This window comes from Sparus aurata, chromosome 5, assembly GCF_900880675.1.
Source record: "Sparus aurata chromosome 5, fSpaAur1.1, whole genome shotgun sequence".
NCBI classification, from domain to species: Eukaryota; Metazoa; Chordata; class Actinopteri; order Spariformes; family Sparidae; genus Sparus; species Sparus aurata.
The window spans coordinates 28,289,735-28,309,203 of NC_044191.1; the positions used below are offsets into that span (position 1 = coordinate 28,289,735).

General features: G+C 41.0%; 2 protein-coding genes across 3 annotated transcripts; both read left to right on the forward strand.

The window, feature by feature from the left end:
- The first annotated feature begins 42 nt into the window (after positions 1-42).
- ercc8 (excision repair cross-complementation group 8) lies at positions 43-12,455 on the forward strand. The gene is made up of 12 exons (XM_030416788.1): positions 43-464; positions 1,299-1,394; positions 1,620-1,721; positions 2,293-2,416; positions 3,859-3,940; positions 4,918-4,986; positions 5,068-5,134; positions 5,853-5,956; positions 6,647-6,771; positions 9,174-9,371; positions 11,460-11,555; positions 12,083-12,455. Exons 1-12 carry the CDS (start codon positions 388-390, stop codon positions 12,146-12,148), a joined length of 1,206 nt encoding a protein of 401 aa, XP_030272648.1. The 5' UTR covers positions 43-387; the 3' UTR covers positions 12,149-12,455.
- Positions 12,456-13,303: 848 nt separating this feature from the next.
- Positions 13,304-18,440, forward strand: elovl7a (ELOVL fatty acid elongase 7a). Of its 2 annotated transcripts, none has more exons than XM_030418287.1 (8): positions 13,304-13,456; positions 15,131-15,221; positions 15,319-15,509; positions 15,877-15,957; positions 16,103-16,159; positions 16,267-16,372; positions 16,619-16,755; positions 16,878-18,440. In XM_030418287.1, the coding sequence occupies exons 2-8, from the start codon at positions 15,158-15,160 to the stop codon at positions 17,124-17,126; spliced, it is 885 nt and encodes a 294-aa protein (XP_030274147.1). In that variant the 5' UTR covers positions 13,304-13,456; positions 15,131-15,157; the 3' UTR covers positions 17,127-18,440. The 2 variants fall into 2 exon arrangements, with proteins under 2 accessions (XP_030274147.1, XP_030274148.1); XM_030418288.1 differs by lacking the exon at positions 13,304-13,456 and adding an exon at positions 14,802-14,916.
- The last annotated feature ends 1,029 nt before the right edge of the window (positions 18,441-19,469 follow it).

Sequence of the window (19,469 nt, forward strand, 5' to 3'; positions counted from 1 at the left end):
AATAAGCCGTTCTGTGATTGGTCGGCTTTACCCGACCAGCCAATCATCGCGTTCGTAATAGAATGGGGGTACGACGTTCCAACATGGCGGCCCTTTGTATTGAGTTGCTGCGTAGCCAGTTGAAATTAGTGTAAAATAAACACTATGTTATCAACATAGAGAACCCAAATGAGATATAAATAGCACATACAGCTATTGCGGAGCTTTTGGCATGATAGCATGGCTTTATGGACGCCAAAAAGTTCAGAATGGATTAAAAACTTTCTTCAATGTAGGTAATATGCTAGCTTTTGAGCTAGGTCAGCTAACGGTAGCATATACTAAACACTAGTTCTGCTCTTAAAAACTGGGATTAGTAGGGTTTTTGTTTTTTTTAGGATTGAAGCAATGTTGGGTTTTTTGACAGCAAGGCAGGCTGGTCTGGATGACCCTCTGCGACTTAGACGTGCAGAGTCAACGAGAAGGTGAGCGGGGCATTCATACATAACTAGCAAAGTACTCAGAGAGCTCGTAAATATACAATCTCAGTATATGAAGTCATTTATGGATGTACCAGGTTGTTCCATCTACAGTTTAATATTAAACAGATAAAGAGAACAGTTGGCATGTCTAGATATTTGAGAAGCTTTTACTTGCCAACTCTGGTAAATTCCACTCAATAAATTCTGTTTGTGATAATCCAAACATCATAATTGTCGACAATGAATTTGCTTTGCATTGGCTAACTGAGATAAATACGTCTAATAATGGTTTAAAAGTGTTCATTATTTTGTCACATACACTATGCCTTTGTCAGGGGCGGCTGTAGCTCAGTGGGTAGAGCTGGTTGACTGGTGATCAGAAGATCACTGGTTCGAATCCCGGCTCCCCAGGGCGGGACTGAGCTACATGTCGAAGTATCCTTGAGCAAGATACTGAACCCCAAAGTTGCTCCTGATGTGCAGTTGGCACCTTGTGTGAAGGCAGCCACTGCCATCAGTAAGGGTCCTGCGATGAACTGGCGACTCATCCAGGGTGAACCCTGGCCTACGCCCATAGATGAAACTGGATTTGGCCCCAGTAAGCCCCGCAACCCCTTAGGGGGGAAAAAGCGGCAACATCCCGCGACCCTCACAGATAAGCGGAAAAAGAAAACGGAAAAAAACAAAAACGGAAGAAAACGGAACACTATGCCTTTGTCATCTCTTCCCTTTGCCTCACCTTTTTCACTATTATCTTATTTTGATAGTCTCCCTGGGCTTCAAAGTTATGATATGAATAATGAAATGTTCACCTGTATTCTTCTCTCCGCTTCACAGGGTCCTCAGTTTGACGCTGAATCCTGACAGAGATGTGGACAGAGTCCACGGAAATGGCGTCAACGCCATTGACATTGATGCGGTAGAGGGCAGATAGTAAGTTTACAACTTTCTGTTACTTACATATAGATTAGTATTTAACACACCCTTCCCAAAAGACCAGTAAAACAGAAGTGAAACACTTTTCCTGTCACCCTATCCACACATAGTTCTGTGACAAGTTTTCATAGAAATCTACAGCCATTCATACATGGAAAAGAAATTGGAAGTTATGTCGAGAAAGTAGTGTAATCTGTGAAGTCATCCCTCTCTGTTGTTTAGCATGTTGTCTGGTGGAGCAGACGGAGTAATCGTCATCTATGACCTGGAGAACTTCAGTGGGAAACCACAGTACACCTGCAAGGCAGTCTGCACAGTTGGCAGGCAAGTCTTAATCATTTTACTCATTCTGTCCACTGGAGGGTAGCACTGCATCAAGTTCTCACAGTACTATGTCCTTTTCAGAGTCATGTCCTTAAGACCACATACTATACATACAAGTGAAATGTCCTGAATCAGAAGGTTTATTCCCTTGGCTACTTAATTCTGTTTCTGTTGGTTCTGTGATGTGGTGATGTGAAAAGATCCTGCTGAATCTTGTTTTGTACACTATGGCTCCGACTCTGATGGAGATCTAATTTGTGGCAGTGTGACCTCAGCCTGAACAAATAACCTGATATCATTAGATATTTGCTGTTGCTCTGTGTAACATCTGTCATGACAGCATGCACCTTCATGGCTGCACACAGCAACAGCAGAGCCTTGAATATAGCTTTATTGTCCACAAACGGAAGACACATTCACGCTATTTTAATGTGCTGGATCACTACTGTATTTTTTATGTTTTGAACATGAATGGGGGATGCACATTACGAAAGAAATTAATCAAGAATCTGTGTCTATAAAGTAATAAGTCACATTTTATGACTTTGTTTTGTCTTTTATTTTTATTTAGGTCAAGTCGACATGTGCACAAATTCAGTGTGGAGACAGTCCAGTGGTATCCTTACGACACTGGCATGTTTGTCTCCAGTTCCTTTGACAAGACCATGAAAGTCTGGGACACTGAGACACTGAAGGTAAAGCCCAGTGTTAAATGTTTAATTTGATACACGTTTCATGTATTAGTGTAACCCTCTTGTTCGGTTCGGATCATTTGAGACAACACACAGGCTATAGTCAGGTTCACGGGATTTATTCTGACGACAGAGAAACAAGAAACAGTTGATGTTACTGATGGAGACACCAAGCACAGCTCCTGCCCCACACACACAGCGGACAAACATAGAAGGGGACGAGCTGACGCTTTACCATTGCTAAGCAGCCACCAACTGTCAAAATAAATTACATACCGGTAAAAAGCCTCGCATGAAAATAAAATAAAAGCCAGCAGCACAATAACTTGCTGACTAAACGAAACAAAAAAGATTTAAAGAATAAATTAATGAATTTTGACGGATTTCTTATTTACAACCCTGTTACATTAGGTACACCTGTAGAATTACTTCTCCTGTGTGCAAAATGCCAGTTGGGATGGACAAAGCCAGGAAGAACTTTCAGTATAATAGTGTCCAAGATAAACTTAGTTAGAATAGAGCTGATTAACATATAGACTTATATATATAGTATTATTATTATTATTATAATTATCACATGTAAACAGGTAATTTTTTGCATATTGGAGAATATTTGGCTGGCTGACATTAGTTTTTTTTAAAGCTCCACTGTCCTTTCTCTCTTTTTGCTCTTTTCACTGTCTCTACCCGCCTCTTTCTTATTTTCTGCTTCATGCTTTCTACCTTTCTATGCCACCTAGTCCCATATGGCAGGCCCTGAGCTGTGCTAGAGTTACACTGGCACTGCGGTCACCTCAAAAGGTCAGGGAAGGGACAGAAAAGAACCAGCCGCCCTTTCATTTGTTTTACTCTTTGTGACTCTGTCCCACAGAAACACACACACACACACACACGCACACACTCATACACTCATACCTGTTACATTATTTATCGGAGTTGTGTATTTCCACATTATTGTGTGCTTTGCATTGGCGTGCACATAGTGTGTTTGCATATTAGGTATTTCTATGCAAACAGAGCCTTCTCTGTGTGTGTGGGTGTGTGTGTGTGTGGTTGTGTGTTGGCTGAGGCCATGCTGGTACTGGCACTCGCTGACAGATGGGGCACAGAGAGGCTTTTTATATTTGCTGAAGAATTTGCATTGTAACCGCCGCTGCTCGGGTGAGCTGCCTTCTGAGCTCTGAGTTGTTGCCCCCTCCCTCACACACTGCTCACTTTTATTTTTACCTAATTCATTCTCTGAACCCCTTCTGTGCACTTTGCTGAATTTATACCACAGTTACATTTAGGGCTGCAGCTTCATTTAAGGTCATGCTTGTATATTTTTATCATAGAATTAAAATGTTCATTTGGCTTACATGCACAAGTATACATAGCAGAAATTATACAGAAAATATCTAGCGTACTGACCCTCTTTGTCTGTCCATCTCCCTGCTTTTCTTCAGCCAGCTGAAGTCTTTGAGTTTGAGGACAATGTCTACAGCCACCACCTGTCCCCCATCGCAAGGAAGCACAGTCTCATTGCAGGTGTGTGAGTGCCACAGTTATTGCTGATCTCAGAGTAAACCAGCTAGACTTGACATTTCTGTGATTGCATGTTAAAAAGCACTGAAAACTGGACAAAAATTTCTTTAGTTACCCCGTTTGTCAGGTTGTCTCTCCAAGCAGTTCTCCCAAAAAGCAGCACACCACAGACACCACCCCAGTATTGAACCCCTTTGTACTTGAGTTTTTACCTCAGGTTATAAAGTGACATGTACCTGGAGGGGACAGAACAGGGCCAGAAGCTGTTTACACATGGCTTCAGGTTCAGAGACAGATTTCTGAGGAGAAAAAAACATAGGAATCTAGGTGGGATGTCACCATGCCACCAGGCTGGACCAACAGGTTACTCAAGCCTGCTGGGTATGTGCTCATAAATGTGCGCAAAGGTGTTCCCTGTTACTTAAACTCTGTCTTTGACACACCTATTTCTAAGCTGGGGACAATCACAGTGTCTGTTTTTGTTAATGCTTCCTTCACTCTGAGAGGTGTTACACATGCCCATCTATCAACTTGCAAACACCCTCTGAGTTTTCTATTTAAACCAGCATAATTTGGGCTATTTAGAGTTTAATGACATCCAGATCATCCTCTTTGCTCTTTTAAACTACCTTGCCTTCCCTCTCCTATTGTATACATGCTGGGTGTGTTGGCTCATGTTTATCAGAAGACAGTATCAGTGAGTTTTCATATTTACCACGCCTTGTCTGTGAGAACCTGTTTTTAACCTAACCCTGGAGCACCTTTCGCTTGTACACACGCTGTCAAATTATACTCACATGTTTATTTACATCCATAAAATGTTAATGATGAGTGGTAATGTAAACATAAAACGGTAAGATTAAATGACATTTTTAACTTTAAGAATCTTTGTTATTCCCCCTTTTTAGTGTTTTAAACCAGAAAATAACGGCAGTCTTTTCAGTCTCCCTCAACTTTTTTAATTGTCTCTGCGTTTTCAGTTGGCACCAAAAACCCTAAAATCCAGCTGTGTGACCTGAAGTCTGGTTCACGGATTCATGTTCTTCAGGGTTAGTGGCCTGGCACACCAATACACAATTACTTTCCAGGTGTTTTTCCCATGCACATGAATAATAACTATCCCCCTCCAGGTCACAGAGCAGAGGTCCTGGCTGTGCGTTGGTCGCCCAGATACGAACACATCTTAGCCACTGCCAGGTAGGCACCGTTAACTGGAGATTAACCCTCTGAAACAATCAGCTAGTTTGCCCTCAGAGCCACTTCTGTGAATAATGCCAGGTACAGGACAATCCCCACCATGCTGTGTCCCAGCAGTTCTTGTCATCTCAGTTCCTGCCCATCTGGCCGCATCGCAACCCTGAGTCAAGGATAATGTCACCACATCACATACTAACTGCGGCACTCTGCTAGCCCTGTCAGTAAAGCATATGGTAGATACAGTCCCCACCTGTTTTATGCTACATTAGACATGCTAATTAACCAATTGGGATCAGTGTGCTGTTGTCTCTGTGGACTGTAAGTGATTTTGAAAACAACTGGCACAGAGAGGCGCTCAGATATTCTATTACAGCGCGGCATCTAAATTCCCAGTAGAAAACTGACCTATTGAAAACAAACACTGGCTTCTATACACTCATGTCTACGACGTTTATTAGTTTGAGAATGTATTGTGCCTTTAAATCTCTAGTGATATACCAGTTTCAAGGTAAAGCGTAAAGGTTCATTGTAACGGATACAACGGATGACAATACTAATGGTAATCATATTGTAAAGAATCTCATACTGTTGCAACCCTATTTCTATATTGCGCTTAGTGGGTTGATCAAACGTGTGCCTATTTTCAATAGTTTACTAGGTTATATTCAAATAAACCAGGAGAGTGTAAAATAATGCATTCCTTCCTTTTCCTTTGAAGTGCAGACAGCAAAGTGAAAGTTTGGGATGTGCGTCGGGCTTCCGGTAGTGTCCTCACTCTGGACCAGCATAATGGAGACAAGTCAAAAGCCTCCTCTGAGGCAGGTACTGTTGCTTCTCCCCTTCTCTTTCTTATCCTGTCTGTTTTTCATCATTCATCCTTAGTTAGCTGGGCTGTCAGTAGAAACATTTTGCCTTTTATATAGAGATTAAAAGTACAGAAGGTGATACCTCAACCATAATAATCTACAATCTCTGTCCAAGACGTCGATTAAGAAACCCCACATGATAGCATTTACGCTACACTCGGGATGCATAGGCACACTATATGCATACAACAGGAGCTGTGGTGCGCTTGAGCCCAAAAACGTGTGGAATTATAATCTGGATAAACTGTGAGGAATTAACAACAAGCGTCTTTGTAACTGATGCTCCTAATGACAAATGTCTAAAGAAGAAAATTAAGTAATATGCCTCCTCAGCATTTCCTCCTCTTGAACGTGACGTAAATGAACTTTCAAGCCATACAGGTAAACATAACGAGCAGCTCTCTAGAGGAGAGGTGAACATTCTGCATGTACAGTATCTGTTTTTCTTGCCCGAGGTCCTGTTTGTGTCGGAGCAAAAGGGGGGCATTGTCTAGAGGAAACCAGTTTCCTGTTTCATTTGTTGATTCGTTGATTTATTAGTATGATAAGTGATGTGATAAACGATGCGCTGTTGGTTCTTTATAAAGATGAAGGAGGAAAAGAATAACACATGGATGTGACCGTGTTTTTACCTGTGTTTAACCAGTGAACACAGCTCATAATGGCAGAGTGAATGGCCTGTGCTTTACCGGTGATGGCCTCCACCTCCTCACGACTGGAACTGATGACCGTATGAGACTATGGAATAGTGCCACTGGGGAAAACACACTGGTAAGGATTGTGTGTGTGTGTATGTGTGAGAAAGAGAGCGTGAATGCTTTGTCTTCGTAACCTACCTGGAGTGACACTTTTGATCTTGCAAATGTGGCAGCCGCATCTCGTTTGCACTTCCTTGAAAGAAGTGTGAAGAACAATTGGAATAGATACCCAAAATGTCCTAAGTGATACCCTCCAGTCTGGTTTTGATCTCTGAAACGCAGGCTCAGCCCAGCTGTCTATCCTGGATCTCAGTGCTCATTTATACATATTTTTTTTTTCTAATTTGTTGGCACCACTCATCGCTGGTTCTGGACGTCGCTGTGTATCAGTAATATCTTTCTGACCGTATTACATGTGGAGTTTCTCAAGTTTACTCTTTGCTCCTGTTTCAATGCAATTTATACATGTGCACACTTATATGGTGTTCTGTAGAAGCACAACCTTACAGTGGACAGACAAGCCGTCAGACCAAAACACGAGTTATATCAGGCAAAAACGCCCCATATAGCTGAAGAGTTTGATTAGTTTTAATACCAAAATATCGGTCGATATTGATTTAATGTGTTGAATTTCATACAATTTCTTAGAGGATACAAGTTATTCTTGTTAATTGTGGCCAGTCTCTGTTGTGTTCAAGAAAGCCAGAAACAAATAAGCATTAAACACATTACAATATCCTTAATCTTAAGTTCACTTTCATTACCAGCAAATTAGGTCACAGTGTCTTGTCCTCTGGGCTCCTAAAGGCTTTAAAGTCTGAGCTGATACAGAATGCTGCTGCTCGAGTTCTAACAGGGACAGCAATCCAGCTCGATCAACCCAGATGATAAATCTTAACACAGCCCTCCAGTGATCGGTTGCTATCGCATGACATTGGATAGACTTGACATGACATGACAGCTTTACTATTTCTTGTCATCCACCATTCAGTGTAACTGGAGACATCTCAGTGCTGCATCAAACATAAAAGAGAGCTTTACATTTCTGAGATAAGTTTCAACATTGTCTGCAAATTGAGTTGTTTTTTTGGTTGTTTTACCAAAAAGAAAAGTAAGGTTACTTTTCCTCAATTATTGTCAGTTTTTCAGGGGCACAGGATAACTTTTATTAACATGAAATTAACATTTACTGTCTAAAACTTTTCAATTTGGTACGCAACCAAGCAAAACAGATGGAGCTGGTAAAAAAATCAGTGTCAGGAATAATGAAGTGGGAGAAAGTAGTATGTTAACAAGTGAAACAGGAATTTGGTTAACAATGACAAGCACTACCCAACAAGGTGCCACTGTTAACTAAATGCGACAGCTTTGTTTACATCACTCCTCTCACAGACTCTTCAGGACAGACTCTTATTCTTATTTTAGTTTTTGGTGATAGTAAAAAAAAAAAAAAAGAAAAGAAGCGATAGTAAAACTCACACTGAACCCTTTCAAATTGTTTTTTTTTGTCCAGACTGGGCCAACAGGATGTCTTTACAGGATCGGGTTTCCATAAAATAATGGGACATTTGTATATGCAACGCCCTACACAACACCACACCACAGGAACATAAGATTACCCTAAAGCCATGGCAAAGAAAGCCATGCTATTGGCCGTACTCGCTCTCACAGTCTCCTGTTCTAATTTCCTGCTCTGCTGCCTCATACTGCAGTTGCCACGGTGGGCTTTTTTCCATTGCCATGCTACCGCAAGACAACGAATGACTCAAAGGGTAGAGAACATTCTCTACTGGGCGAAGATCAGAGTGGGATTATAAAGGAAGTAGTGGGGATTTGTGCTGCACAGGAACATTACCCCATTCAAACCATTAAACAGGTTTCTTGGTGTAACATAGACATGAACTGAGCCTCATAAATCTACACCATCAAGGTGAAGAAATGTGCTTGTTTGTACCTGTTTGTCTTCATTTCAAGGTCCCTGCAAGTCCTGGAGAAACCTTTAAACAGGTTTGAATAACCTGAGAGGTGAATCATTATATCAGTTCTGATTTAGAAGCCTTCAAATGGTATTTTTGTTTTTTTTGGCTGTCCTACTCAGGTGAATAATGAAAGTATCCCATGGAGCTTTTGACCTGTACGGGTCAGGAAATGCGTCAATGCCTCAGCAACAGCCAGGTAGAAGAAGGCTGAAAGCGTGTGAACAAGGATATAAACATACACGATTAAAATAATTAAAAAAAAAAAAAGCCTTTTGCAAATGTTTATAAGGAGGAAATGAGGAGGAAGATGCACAGAACACATTCTATACACATATTTTTTTAATGCACTTAATGGCTGGCTTGTAACAAAAAGTTATAAAATGATTGATCATTATCCACAAAACCAACTCACATTGTTTAGTGTCATAAGTAGTTTATATCTTGACATATACACACATGATCTGAACTTTATGTGCCTTCACGGTTTGTCCTTCAGGTGAATTACGGGAAGGTCTGCAACGAGAGTCGTAAAAGGCTCCAGTTCACAGTGTCACGTGGCTGCAGCCCCGAGTTTGTGTTCGTGCCATGCGGCAGCTCAGTCGCTGTGTACGCCCTCCACACAGGAGAGCTGGTCACGATGCTCAGGGGCCACTACAACAACGTCGACTGCTGCGAGTTTCACACGGACTACCAGGTGAGACGCACTGAAGTCCCAGGGTGGTGACTGTTTCCCCTCATCCGGCCAAGATACCCATCCATCCGCTGAGCTGCCTTTGTTTGTATTTCCATCCATATAGGTGTTTCTGTTTGGTCCGCCAGTCAGGTCTAGCTGGTCTGAAGAGAATTCAGATCGCTTTCTTTCTGTCCATTGTTTTATTAAATTTATCTCTTCAGGTGTTATAGTGGTTATGGTGAGCTAGTGGAAATTTGCAATCATCATGGCATTCATAAATGAGTCACTTCCCTGGACAGATAACGCGGTCAAGCCAACATTTCCCAAGCTATATTGAGCTACTATAAATGCAAATACAGTCACACCCAAGTGAACGCTCCCAGCCTAAATGTCATCTGTTACTCAGTTATTTTCAGGAGTCACTTGGTGAAGGTTTAACTGTAATGCCATCTCCTTTATTAGAGTCAAATATACTGTATGTGCTACTTTAGTTTCATCATTATTTTAGCATATAGTCCTCTGCATGTGCTTTTTGCCATGTGATGATTGATGGATGGGATTATCAGAGAGAAAATGGCTATTATTAAGATGTTATCAAGAGTCTCTCCCTGTGATGCAAAACATCACAAATGTAAACTCAGCGGCAAACATGAGTTTCAGCGCTGTGAGATTGAAGTATCACACGGGGAAATCGTGCTGACATAACAAGTTAAACATCTAAGATAAACATGCAAATAAAAAAACAAATGTACAAGCACATAAACCAGTACAATCAATAATAGCTCTGTGTATCGCAGTGGCAGATGATGTGTGACAAAATACCGAAAATCACTCTGAGGATAAAGGGAGTCGACTCTGGCAAACAGATCAGCCTTAATTTTTAGAGTTTCGTCACAGGTAACAAACAGAGGAATGCAGGTTTTTTTTGTTTTGGTTTATTTTTGGGTTTTTTTAACACACCTTACAAAAACGTGTGAGATGTGTCAGTATCTTTAAAAAAATAACAAGTACGTTTGATGTTTTAAGTAGCAGAAGCCAAAACAAAGCCCAGGGCCTTTTTTTTTTTAAGGCTGATTTAATATGCCCACATTTGATGATTCCAAAATCAATACACAGATTTTAACAAGGTAATTACTAAACAAACCTGCCAATTCCACAAATGGCCAAATATTTACCTCATGGTAACATCTGACTAAAACTAGTATTTGCTTTCATTCAAGCTCTTGGCAGCAATCAGTCAGCTCCTGATGCACCTTTAGATCCAACCATGATGCTAGTTTATCACATCATTCTTGACGATACAAAGCTGTTAAAGGTGAAATATATAAAATGTATTGCCACTTGATTTGCCATAAGAGCACCCCTGATATAAAGAAAATGGTATCTGATTACAAAACTGTAGCTGTGTTGTATGTTAAGCTATAATGTGAGTGTTTCTAACCAGGCTGCAATGTTGAAAATAACCGTGGAGAGGACAGAGAGGGACTCGCGTGCACACTCGTGCACATGTGGCCAGCCTGGCTACCAAACAAAGAACAGAGAAGCTCAGATCACAACACACACAGAGTGAAAGTGATGTCATTTTCTGTTCCACATGCCATCACTCTTTTACGTCTTTACATAACAAACAGTTGTTTGCTGCTGTTCAAGATCTAATATAGTTAACCCATAAAAGTCTTTATTTGTTAACATCATTATTTAGGTATGTTTTTGTTCTCACGTGTCTTTTAATAACCTCACATAATCAAAACAATTGTAGAGGGATGTCCAAGCCACGCTCTCTCTGTATTAGCCAAGTCAACATCCGGTGTCAAACACAGTCATTGTATGTGTGACACAAGAATGCAGTTCGGCAGCTTGTCACTCCAAGGAGTTCCAGGAAGAGACACCTGGTCCTATCCTTGTCCGTCTCATCTGATGTAATGACACTGATCACTCCCATGGCACTTCTAATGTGTCCCATGAGTTCACTTACACCGCATGGACCCTTTTGAGCTGATTTATTATTTTACCCCTGATCCACGTCATGCTCGTTAACGCTGGATTTCCCCTGGTGCTGATGTCCTTGTTTGGTGTGTGAACCAATGTGTCCTTATTCTTTGTGTGTAGGAGCTGTATAGTGGAGGTAAAGACTGTAACATCCTGGCGTGGGTTCCTATCCTTCGCACCGCAGATGTGGAAGAAGAGTCGAACAGCGCACCAACGGTAGGAAAACAATAAACTAAACAGATATATAAGGAACCATTTTAATTTTATTTCATGTGTTTTTTTATCATTATCTTGTATTCTAATAAAATCTCAGTGAACGCAATGATTAATGTCTGTGTTTTTCTTAACTTTTAATCTGGTTATTTTGTCGCCATGAGATCATAGATGAGCGATGTCTCATCTCAGGAATTTAAATAATGAAACCTCATCCACTGGGACGCGGCTGTAGCGGGCCTTTTCTGCATTCTCGTAATGCTTATTGAATTACAAACGGCTTCTGTGTGTGTCCAGTTTAACTAGTCTGCACAACTATCAGATGAACTCTGCAATAGTTATCATCATCAGTCAAATACCAATTGCTGTTAGGCAAATTTGAGAGGGATGTGTGGTTTCCAGGCTTTTTTGAATTCTCCATAAATGGTTGTGATATGCACATATGTGTGATATCATGTGTATGTTTTTATCATGGATCTATTTAAAGAATACGACTTAATATTGAGCTAAATGTTCTTTATTCCTTGCAGAGAGCTGTGGGCCAGGCTTCGGTGAACCCAGCCTTTCAGGATGCATGGAGCAGCGATGAAGATTAACGCTGGTGTTTTGAATGCGTTTTGAAAGTTGTGGAGGTGTGTAACCATGCAAACTAGCACACATCCGTCACCATTAACTTGTCAGCTTCACGGAAACGTGGGTTCAAGGAAGTGTTGTTTCTTTCATCAGCGCTGTCGAAGAGGAAGGCCTTAAAGATGAAATGTGTAAATAATTGTACTTGACTTTATAAATATGCACAATGTTACAACAGTTTTTTGTAAATTTTATATAGTTTTGTTTTTATTATTTTGCTTTTTTTATTTGAACGTAAAGCCCAGAAATAATAAAGAGCTTTACGGTGCAAAAGGTTTTCTGTACTTGATTTTTCAATAAGTCATAATCTGACATTGCGCAAATTACACTCTGTTGATCAGAATGCATCTTTGCTGTGGTTTCACACAATAAGCTGAAGACATTTTGTAATATTTTGTTTAAAGGGACATTACACAGTGTGTGGTGTCAGTCTTTCAGTTTGTGTGTCAAGAAGGAACTCCCCATGATCCTCACATGTGAGAAACACCCATTGTCTTCTTGACACACTTGGCATTTGTTTCTGCTGCTGTCAGCTCGTTGCTGAAACTAACAGTGAGGAGTGATACTGAAACCTCTGTCCATCACCACCCCAACATCAGTTTTATATATTCGCCTTGTTTCCATGTGAACACTTGGGACCCACATGAGCCCCCACCCGCCTACACAAACCCCCCACACAAATTCCAAAAATACAGTACAGATGAACATTGTTATCCCTCTTTATGAGACTATTACTTGTTGCCTATCACTCCAGTGACTTTAATCCATCAAGGATATTGTTTCAACTGCCAAATTCCCTGATGTGTCTTGAATTGTACAGACTTAAATTTTTCTGTCTTATAAAATGCAACCTTAACTCTTTGAGTTGTGTAATCATACTGTAGTTTTAGAAAAGCTGTGGAAAAAACCCACTTATTCTTAGCACCCTTTTTTGGGGGCTGAAACCGTTGAGCAATGACGTCGGAGGAGGATACTTTATTGTTGGGAAGTCTTTTTCGATGAGGCATCGCTGAAGAATGAACGTCAATCGGGCTCTGTCGGGCAGCGAACAGGCCAATCAGCGAGCGAGGAAGCTTGCGTGGAGACCGGACCACGCCCCCCCGATGGCTGCCATAAGGAGCGCGCTCTGTCAACTCGTGAACAGAGCAGGAAATACACCTGTCGCGAGGAGCCGCAGGTGAGCCCGGAGGTTGGATACAGACACGTTTTGACTGCGCGAAGTGATTTTTTTTTTCCCTTGAGTGTCAGCAGCAGCAGCAGCAGCAGCGCTACAGGTGAGTAACTTCACTTTATTAACTGATGGTAAAACAACCTAAAAGTACCTGACGAGAAAGGTAAAGAGCAGCGGGGCGTCGACGCTAAAAACGTGACCGCAGAAACATTTCCTGTCTGTGAGAAGAGGATGGGAGCCGCCGGACTAGTTTTTCCATCAATTGCTTCACCTAGTCCGCATCAGCGTGGCCCCTTGTTGTTGTTTGAACAAAAATTAGCCAATATTGGATTAAAAAAACAAGCGAAACTTATTCATTTTGATTCTTTAAGCGGTCACTTATTTGGTTTTCTTTTAAACGTAAATAACTCGTGTTTAAGTGAGCTGGTGTAAATGTAATACGTCATAGACACATTACATTGAATGTACTCAAAACTTTTTCTCTGTACACCCTGGGAGGTCGCATCGCTGCAGACACAAAATGGCGAGGTGTGCCATGGGAGTAGCAGCCCTTTACGTCCCCGGCTCCAACGTTAAATTGGCGTGTCAAGGCTTGCCAGGTCTTCTTCATTAGTGTTCAGAATCCAGACTCCGCCATGCCTTCTTTCACGGTTCACCCAGTGACTTACCCATGCCTTGTTCAAGTTCCTGTTGACACGCCTTGAAAACCTGTCATGTAGGGTTATGTCCCCTGAAACCTGAACAGACCTTGGCTTGATGTTGTGTTTTTTTTTTTTTTTGTTTTTTTTTTTAAATGAATTATTTAACATTTTTTCACTCATTGTGGATTTTATTTGACTTTTTTTTGTGTGTGTCTGAGAAAGAGAAGGTCCCTCTTGGCACCGTTCCCATACTTTTTGAGACATCTTCCATGAACCAGTCAGGCCTGTCATTGTGTAACTTTCCCCACCGGAGCCAGTATGCACCCTGTGACACTGTGCCAGCCATTAGCCCATGTAAAGAAACACTTATTTATATGGTACATTTTTATACAAACCATTGACCTATAATGGCTTCAGCACTGTCACCAGGTGGGGGGGCGAACATTTACTCCCATTAACCTTCAGTTTATAAAATTGGACAATTTAGGCTGAGGTGATTCGAACAACATCACACAGTGTGATTTGCCCTCCTCCTGTCAGCCTTTTTTTCTTTTTAGGCTACACATCATAGTTGCCAAAGAATGTTTAACGGTGACTCTCAAAATGTGTCACGGATCATCACGACAACGGACCAACAGATGATTTCTACCGTAGCCATGTGTACATTTTCTTGAATAATTTCTGGTCTCACTGTTGTTCGTTCTGAGACGTTGACTGCGACCCATTGTACTGCCCGTACACTCTTGGCTTTGTCCGCTCGAAGGGGCAGCGAAGAATGGCCCGGTGACCCTCCCCCTCCCCCCCCGCCCAATACAGTCCATTCTTTCAGCCGCTGCAGTAGTGCCGTTCAAGTACAACTACAATGACTAAATGTTTGAGATCTTATCAGATACCAGTTGTGGAGCAAGTGATACTTATTGCGGTTAGTTTCAGATGACTAGCTCAGGTCAAACTTGTTTTTGGTTGTTGGGTAGACTTCCTGTTGGGACTTCATTATCAGTGTGGAGGAAGTTCTAGCTGTTGGCAACCTTGATAGTTCCTCAACATTAAAACTTGCTGTTCAGTGTATTTAGCAGCTTTTGGATGTGTGAACTCTTGTCCGGTCCAAACTAACTTCCTAACCTTTGCCGTTCTAGGTGAATTGCTGAGATCTTGCCTGGAAGATGGAGTTTGATAGTATAAAGTCCTCAGCTGCCCTCATTTATGATGAGTTCATCCAAAACGCAGGTGAGTCTCGCCACATTCAAAGTGTTATTGCTTTTGGGTTTGTTTCTGTTCATGAACCTCGTTGATCTCACGACTTGTCTACGTCCTTCTCTTACAGACTCGCGGACGGAGCAATGGCCCCTCATGTCGTCCCCTCTCCCCCAAACGCTCATCATCGCAGCCTACATTTACTTCGTCACGTCGTTGGGGCCTCGGATAATGGAGAACCGTAAGGCCTTCGACCTCAAAGGAGTCCTCATAGTGTACAACTTCAGCGTGGTGGCGCTCTCACTCTACATGATCTATGAAGTGAGTGACCTCTTTTGCTTTAACAAAGCAGCGACACATGCCATCGGCAGTATTGTGAAATACTCATGTTCACGGACTGTTTTAAACAACTTGACTGTTGCTGAGGTTGAACCAGATTGGCAGGTGTAGTCTGTGTGTTGCCTCAGAGCTGCCTAACATAAACATGACTAGAATTTTTCCCCATTTATCAATGTCAGTTTCCTGTAACACATGGTGTAGCTCTAGTGTGTACGGCAGTCACATGTTAAGTAACCAGCAACGTTTCTAATTGAATAAGAAAAATCTAAGGAAAACTTTCACCTACAGATACGTTTCTGAAGGCACAGTGTTGACTGACCACTCTCTGTACTGTTCTTCTTCTCTTCAGTTTATAATGTCAGGATGGGGAACAGGATACTCGTTTCGCTGCGACCTGGTCAACTACACCGATTCGCCACAGGCTATAAGGGTAAGCCACTCATTTCCACATCGAGATGTATTGCACAACTTTAATTTGGCACTAAAACTGCAGTATAAGATCTGGATGTCATATTTTTTTTTTTTTTCTGTTTTTTGAACCAGCACTGAAGTGTTGTCTTTTCTGTCTCCTCTAGATGGCAGCAACATGCTGGCTATACTACTTCTCAAAGTTCATTGAGATGTTGGACACGGTAAGCCACAAATACTTGTCAGACGCGGGTTAGAAACACTTCCTTGTGTATCGTGTTGCAGTAAATCTGATCACCAAACAACAAACTGAACTAGTGTCCCTTTCCAGGTCTTCTTTGTGCTGAGGAAGAAGAATAGCCAGGTGACATTTCTTCATGTCTATCACCACTCAATCATGCCCTTCACATGGTGGTTTGGAGTTCGGTTCGCAGCAGGTAGGATTTCCTCTTCGCAGGATCAGATGTGCCACTTCAAAGACAAGTAAAAAAAATGATGAAAAAAGTTCCTTCCTTGTAATCAATAAAAGTGTGATATTAGGATGGAAATTACAGTTTTTGCAATGTCAACTTTTTTTTTTTTTAACTGTGCAAGCAACACTTTCTGTGATGTTACATTACTGTTTTTTTTAACATTTTGTGGCTATTATTAATGATATTCCCTTTTTATTAAATATTTTCCAGGTGGTATGGGGACGTTCCACGCCCTGCTTAACTGTGTCGTCCATGTTGTCATGTACTCTTACTATGGCCTGACTGCCATGGGCCCCAACTACCAGAAGTACCTGTGGTGGAAGAAATACCTCACTACCATTCAGCTGGTATGTCCCGTGTTCATTTTTATATATTCTTTTTATCTTATGACCTCAAAGTTCAAATTACGAAAACTTGTAGTAAATCCTGGCAATGGAATCAACCCTTCTTTTTCCTTGTTGCTTCCCAGATCCAGTTTGTTATGGTGACCACCCACATCTCCCAGTATTTCTTCATGTCGGACTGCCCCTACCAGTTCCCGATCTTCGTCTACATCATCGGGCTGTACGGCATGATTTTCCTGTTCCTCTTCCTCAACTTCTGGTACCACGCCTACACCAAAGGCAAGAGGCTGCCTAAAGTGCTGCAGGCTCAGACATGGGCACACCACTCCAACGGTGTCATGAATGGAAACGCCAGTCATGAAAAAGATGAGTGACGCAAGCCTGTGCTCATCAGGAGGTTTCAGGGTTGACCTCCATGTACGTAGACAAACCACTGCAGATTAGGGTTCAACCCCAGTTTGTTTGGACTATAATTTTTTTTGATTTTGCTTTTCTACTTGCAACAGCGACAGACAATCCTTAAATTATGACCAAAGTTATATTTAAGAGGCATATTGACCCAGACGTAGGTGTTTTTTTTTGTTTGTTTTTTTTTAAATTGTTTTGTTTGTTTACACTGAAGGTAAAGTTCCTCTATGGATGTTTCCAAATGTCCCTCTTTCTGCTACAGTAAGGTTGAAGGAAAAATATTACTTGTCAGAAATCAGCTTCACTATTCACACTGAATAAGGGCTTTAAACCTGTCGGACCCTCACTGTACAGTCAAGCTGGGTCTCTTCAAAAAGGTTCTAATGCTAAGATCATGTTTTTATGCTTGATTTGATCTTGTCTGAAGGCTTTTAGGAAATCCAGTTTTTTTTTTTTTTTTTTTGTTTGTGTTTAAAGCTGCGCACTGAAAAAAAAAGTTAAAGGTTGTTTATTTCACTTGACCTAAAATGATGTTGACTGTTCTGAGTCAATGTGGTGTTCAAAATACACATGATAAATGGTTAATGCATGCAGAACAGGGTGTTTTTTAGCTGTGATCACAAATGCATGCCCACCTTTCTATGGTTTGAGTCACAACCACTGCTGATGGTACAGATGTTCAGTGTTCTCACAATGGGTTCTCCTGACTTAATAATCATCGTCCTATGAAGCATTGGTGTGACCGAGATGACCAGAGAGGAGGGCTGACGGCTCGATGTGGTTCTCATAGGATCCAGAACAAGAACTACAGTTTTGCTACTTCCTTACTGAGGCCCACTGCAAAATAAGTTTCACAGGACCGTATACGCACAACTGCATGGAATCATTTAGCCAGCTGAAAAACGTTAGCAGCCTTGCTTTGCTGGCTTTTAAGTATTTCGCTTCATGTGTTGGAGTCAGGCAGTGTCTTCGGACTGAGGTCTGTGGAGTAGTTTTTATATAGTTATGATGATCTTAAGTGAAAAGTGAATGTAACACTCTGTTCCTTTTGGTGATTGAGGACACAGGATTGAGCTTAGCATAGGGGTGGAAAGAATTCCACTTTTTTTTTTATTATTCAGGTCTAAGCCCATAAACACTAAAGATTTACAGATGTTCATTTCCTTGTCAGATTCCTTTATCGTACAAGAAAGTAATACTGTAAGCAATGATGTGACATGAAATGTTTATATTATATTTTATATGTATTTATATGAAAATAAACGATCAATGTACTCTGATGCAGTGTCATTTTGCCTTTTGTTTATCCAAGGTATGGTCACCATGGGTCAAAATATGAGATTATTCAATCATAAATCTGTAAAAGAAAAGGGAGTTAAAACAGGGTTCGTACGGGTGCTTGAAATCCTTGAAAGTGCTTGAATTTCAATGTTGTGTTTTCACGGTCTGAAAAGTGCTTGGATTTTAGTTTAAGTGCTTGACATAGCTCTGTGGCTTGGCAACATTGGGATCAGACTGGATAGTTTTCTTATTACAAGGAGAAATAAAATCTGTGTGTGGTGTGTGTGTGTATCATTACACATGCAGCCTGGTAGCAATAGAGAAGGGTGGCTGAGAAGGTGAATTTGATGCAATTTGGACTGATGACACGTTCAATATTAATAAACTTTGATGAATAAGCAAAAAGCTTATAAAAGTTTATGTCAAAAAAGAAAATTACAGGGTGCTCTCAGGACTCTGTCCCGGTGCAAGTATACCTGAAGAACGCCAAGTGGCTTCCCTTTTTTTGGATAAAACTTGTTCTTTAATTTCTAAAGTTTTTGCTATCATGAAACATTATTTTAGATGTTTACAGCATAATACAATGTACATAATTGTGATAAAAAGTTAAAAAATAATCATGAGTATATATATTCCTGTAGATATGTATTTTAACCCAGCGATAAGGTGCTGGAAAATGTTGTAAATGACCCTTAAAAGTGCTTAAAAAGTGCTTGAATTTGACGTTGAAAAATGTGTACGAACCCTGTTAAAAGGAGTTAACCTCCTTTTCCCCAGTAGCAGTCAAAATTGTGTAGCTATAGGAAGATTAACAGGAAACTGTCTGCAACTAAACCAGTGTTTTTCCATCCTGGTCCCATCATTTTAGATGTTTCCCTCCCCCAACACACCTGATTCAAATGAATTATCAGGCTTCAGAGCTTCATGAGCTGATCATTTCAATCAGATGTGTTGGAACAGGGGACCTTATTAGACATGCAGGATGGGGAACAAGGAACCAATAAACACTGAATATTTAAACTTATTGC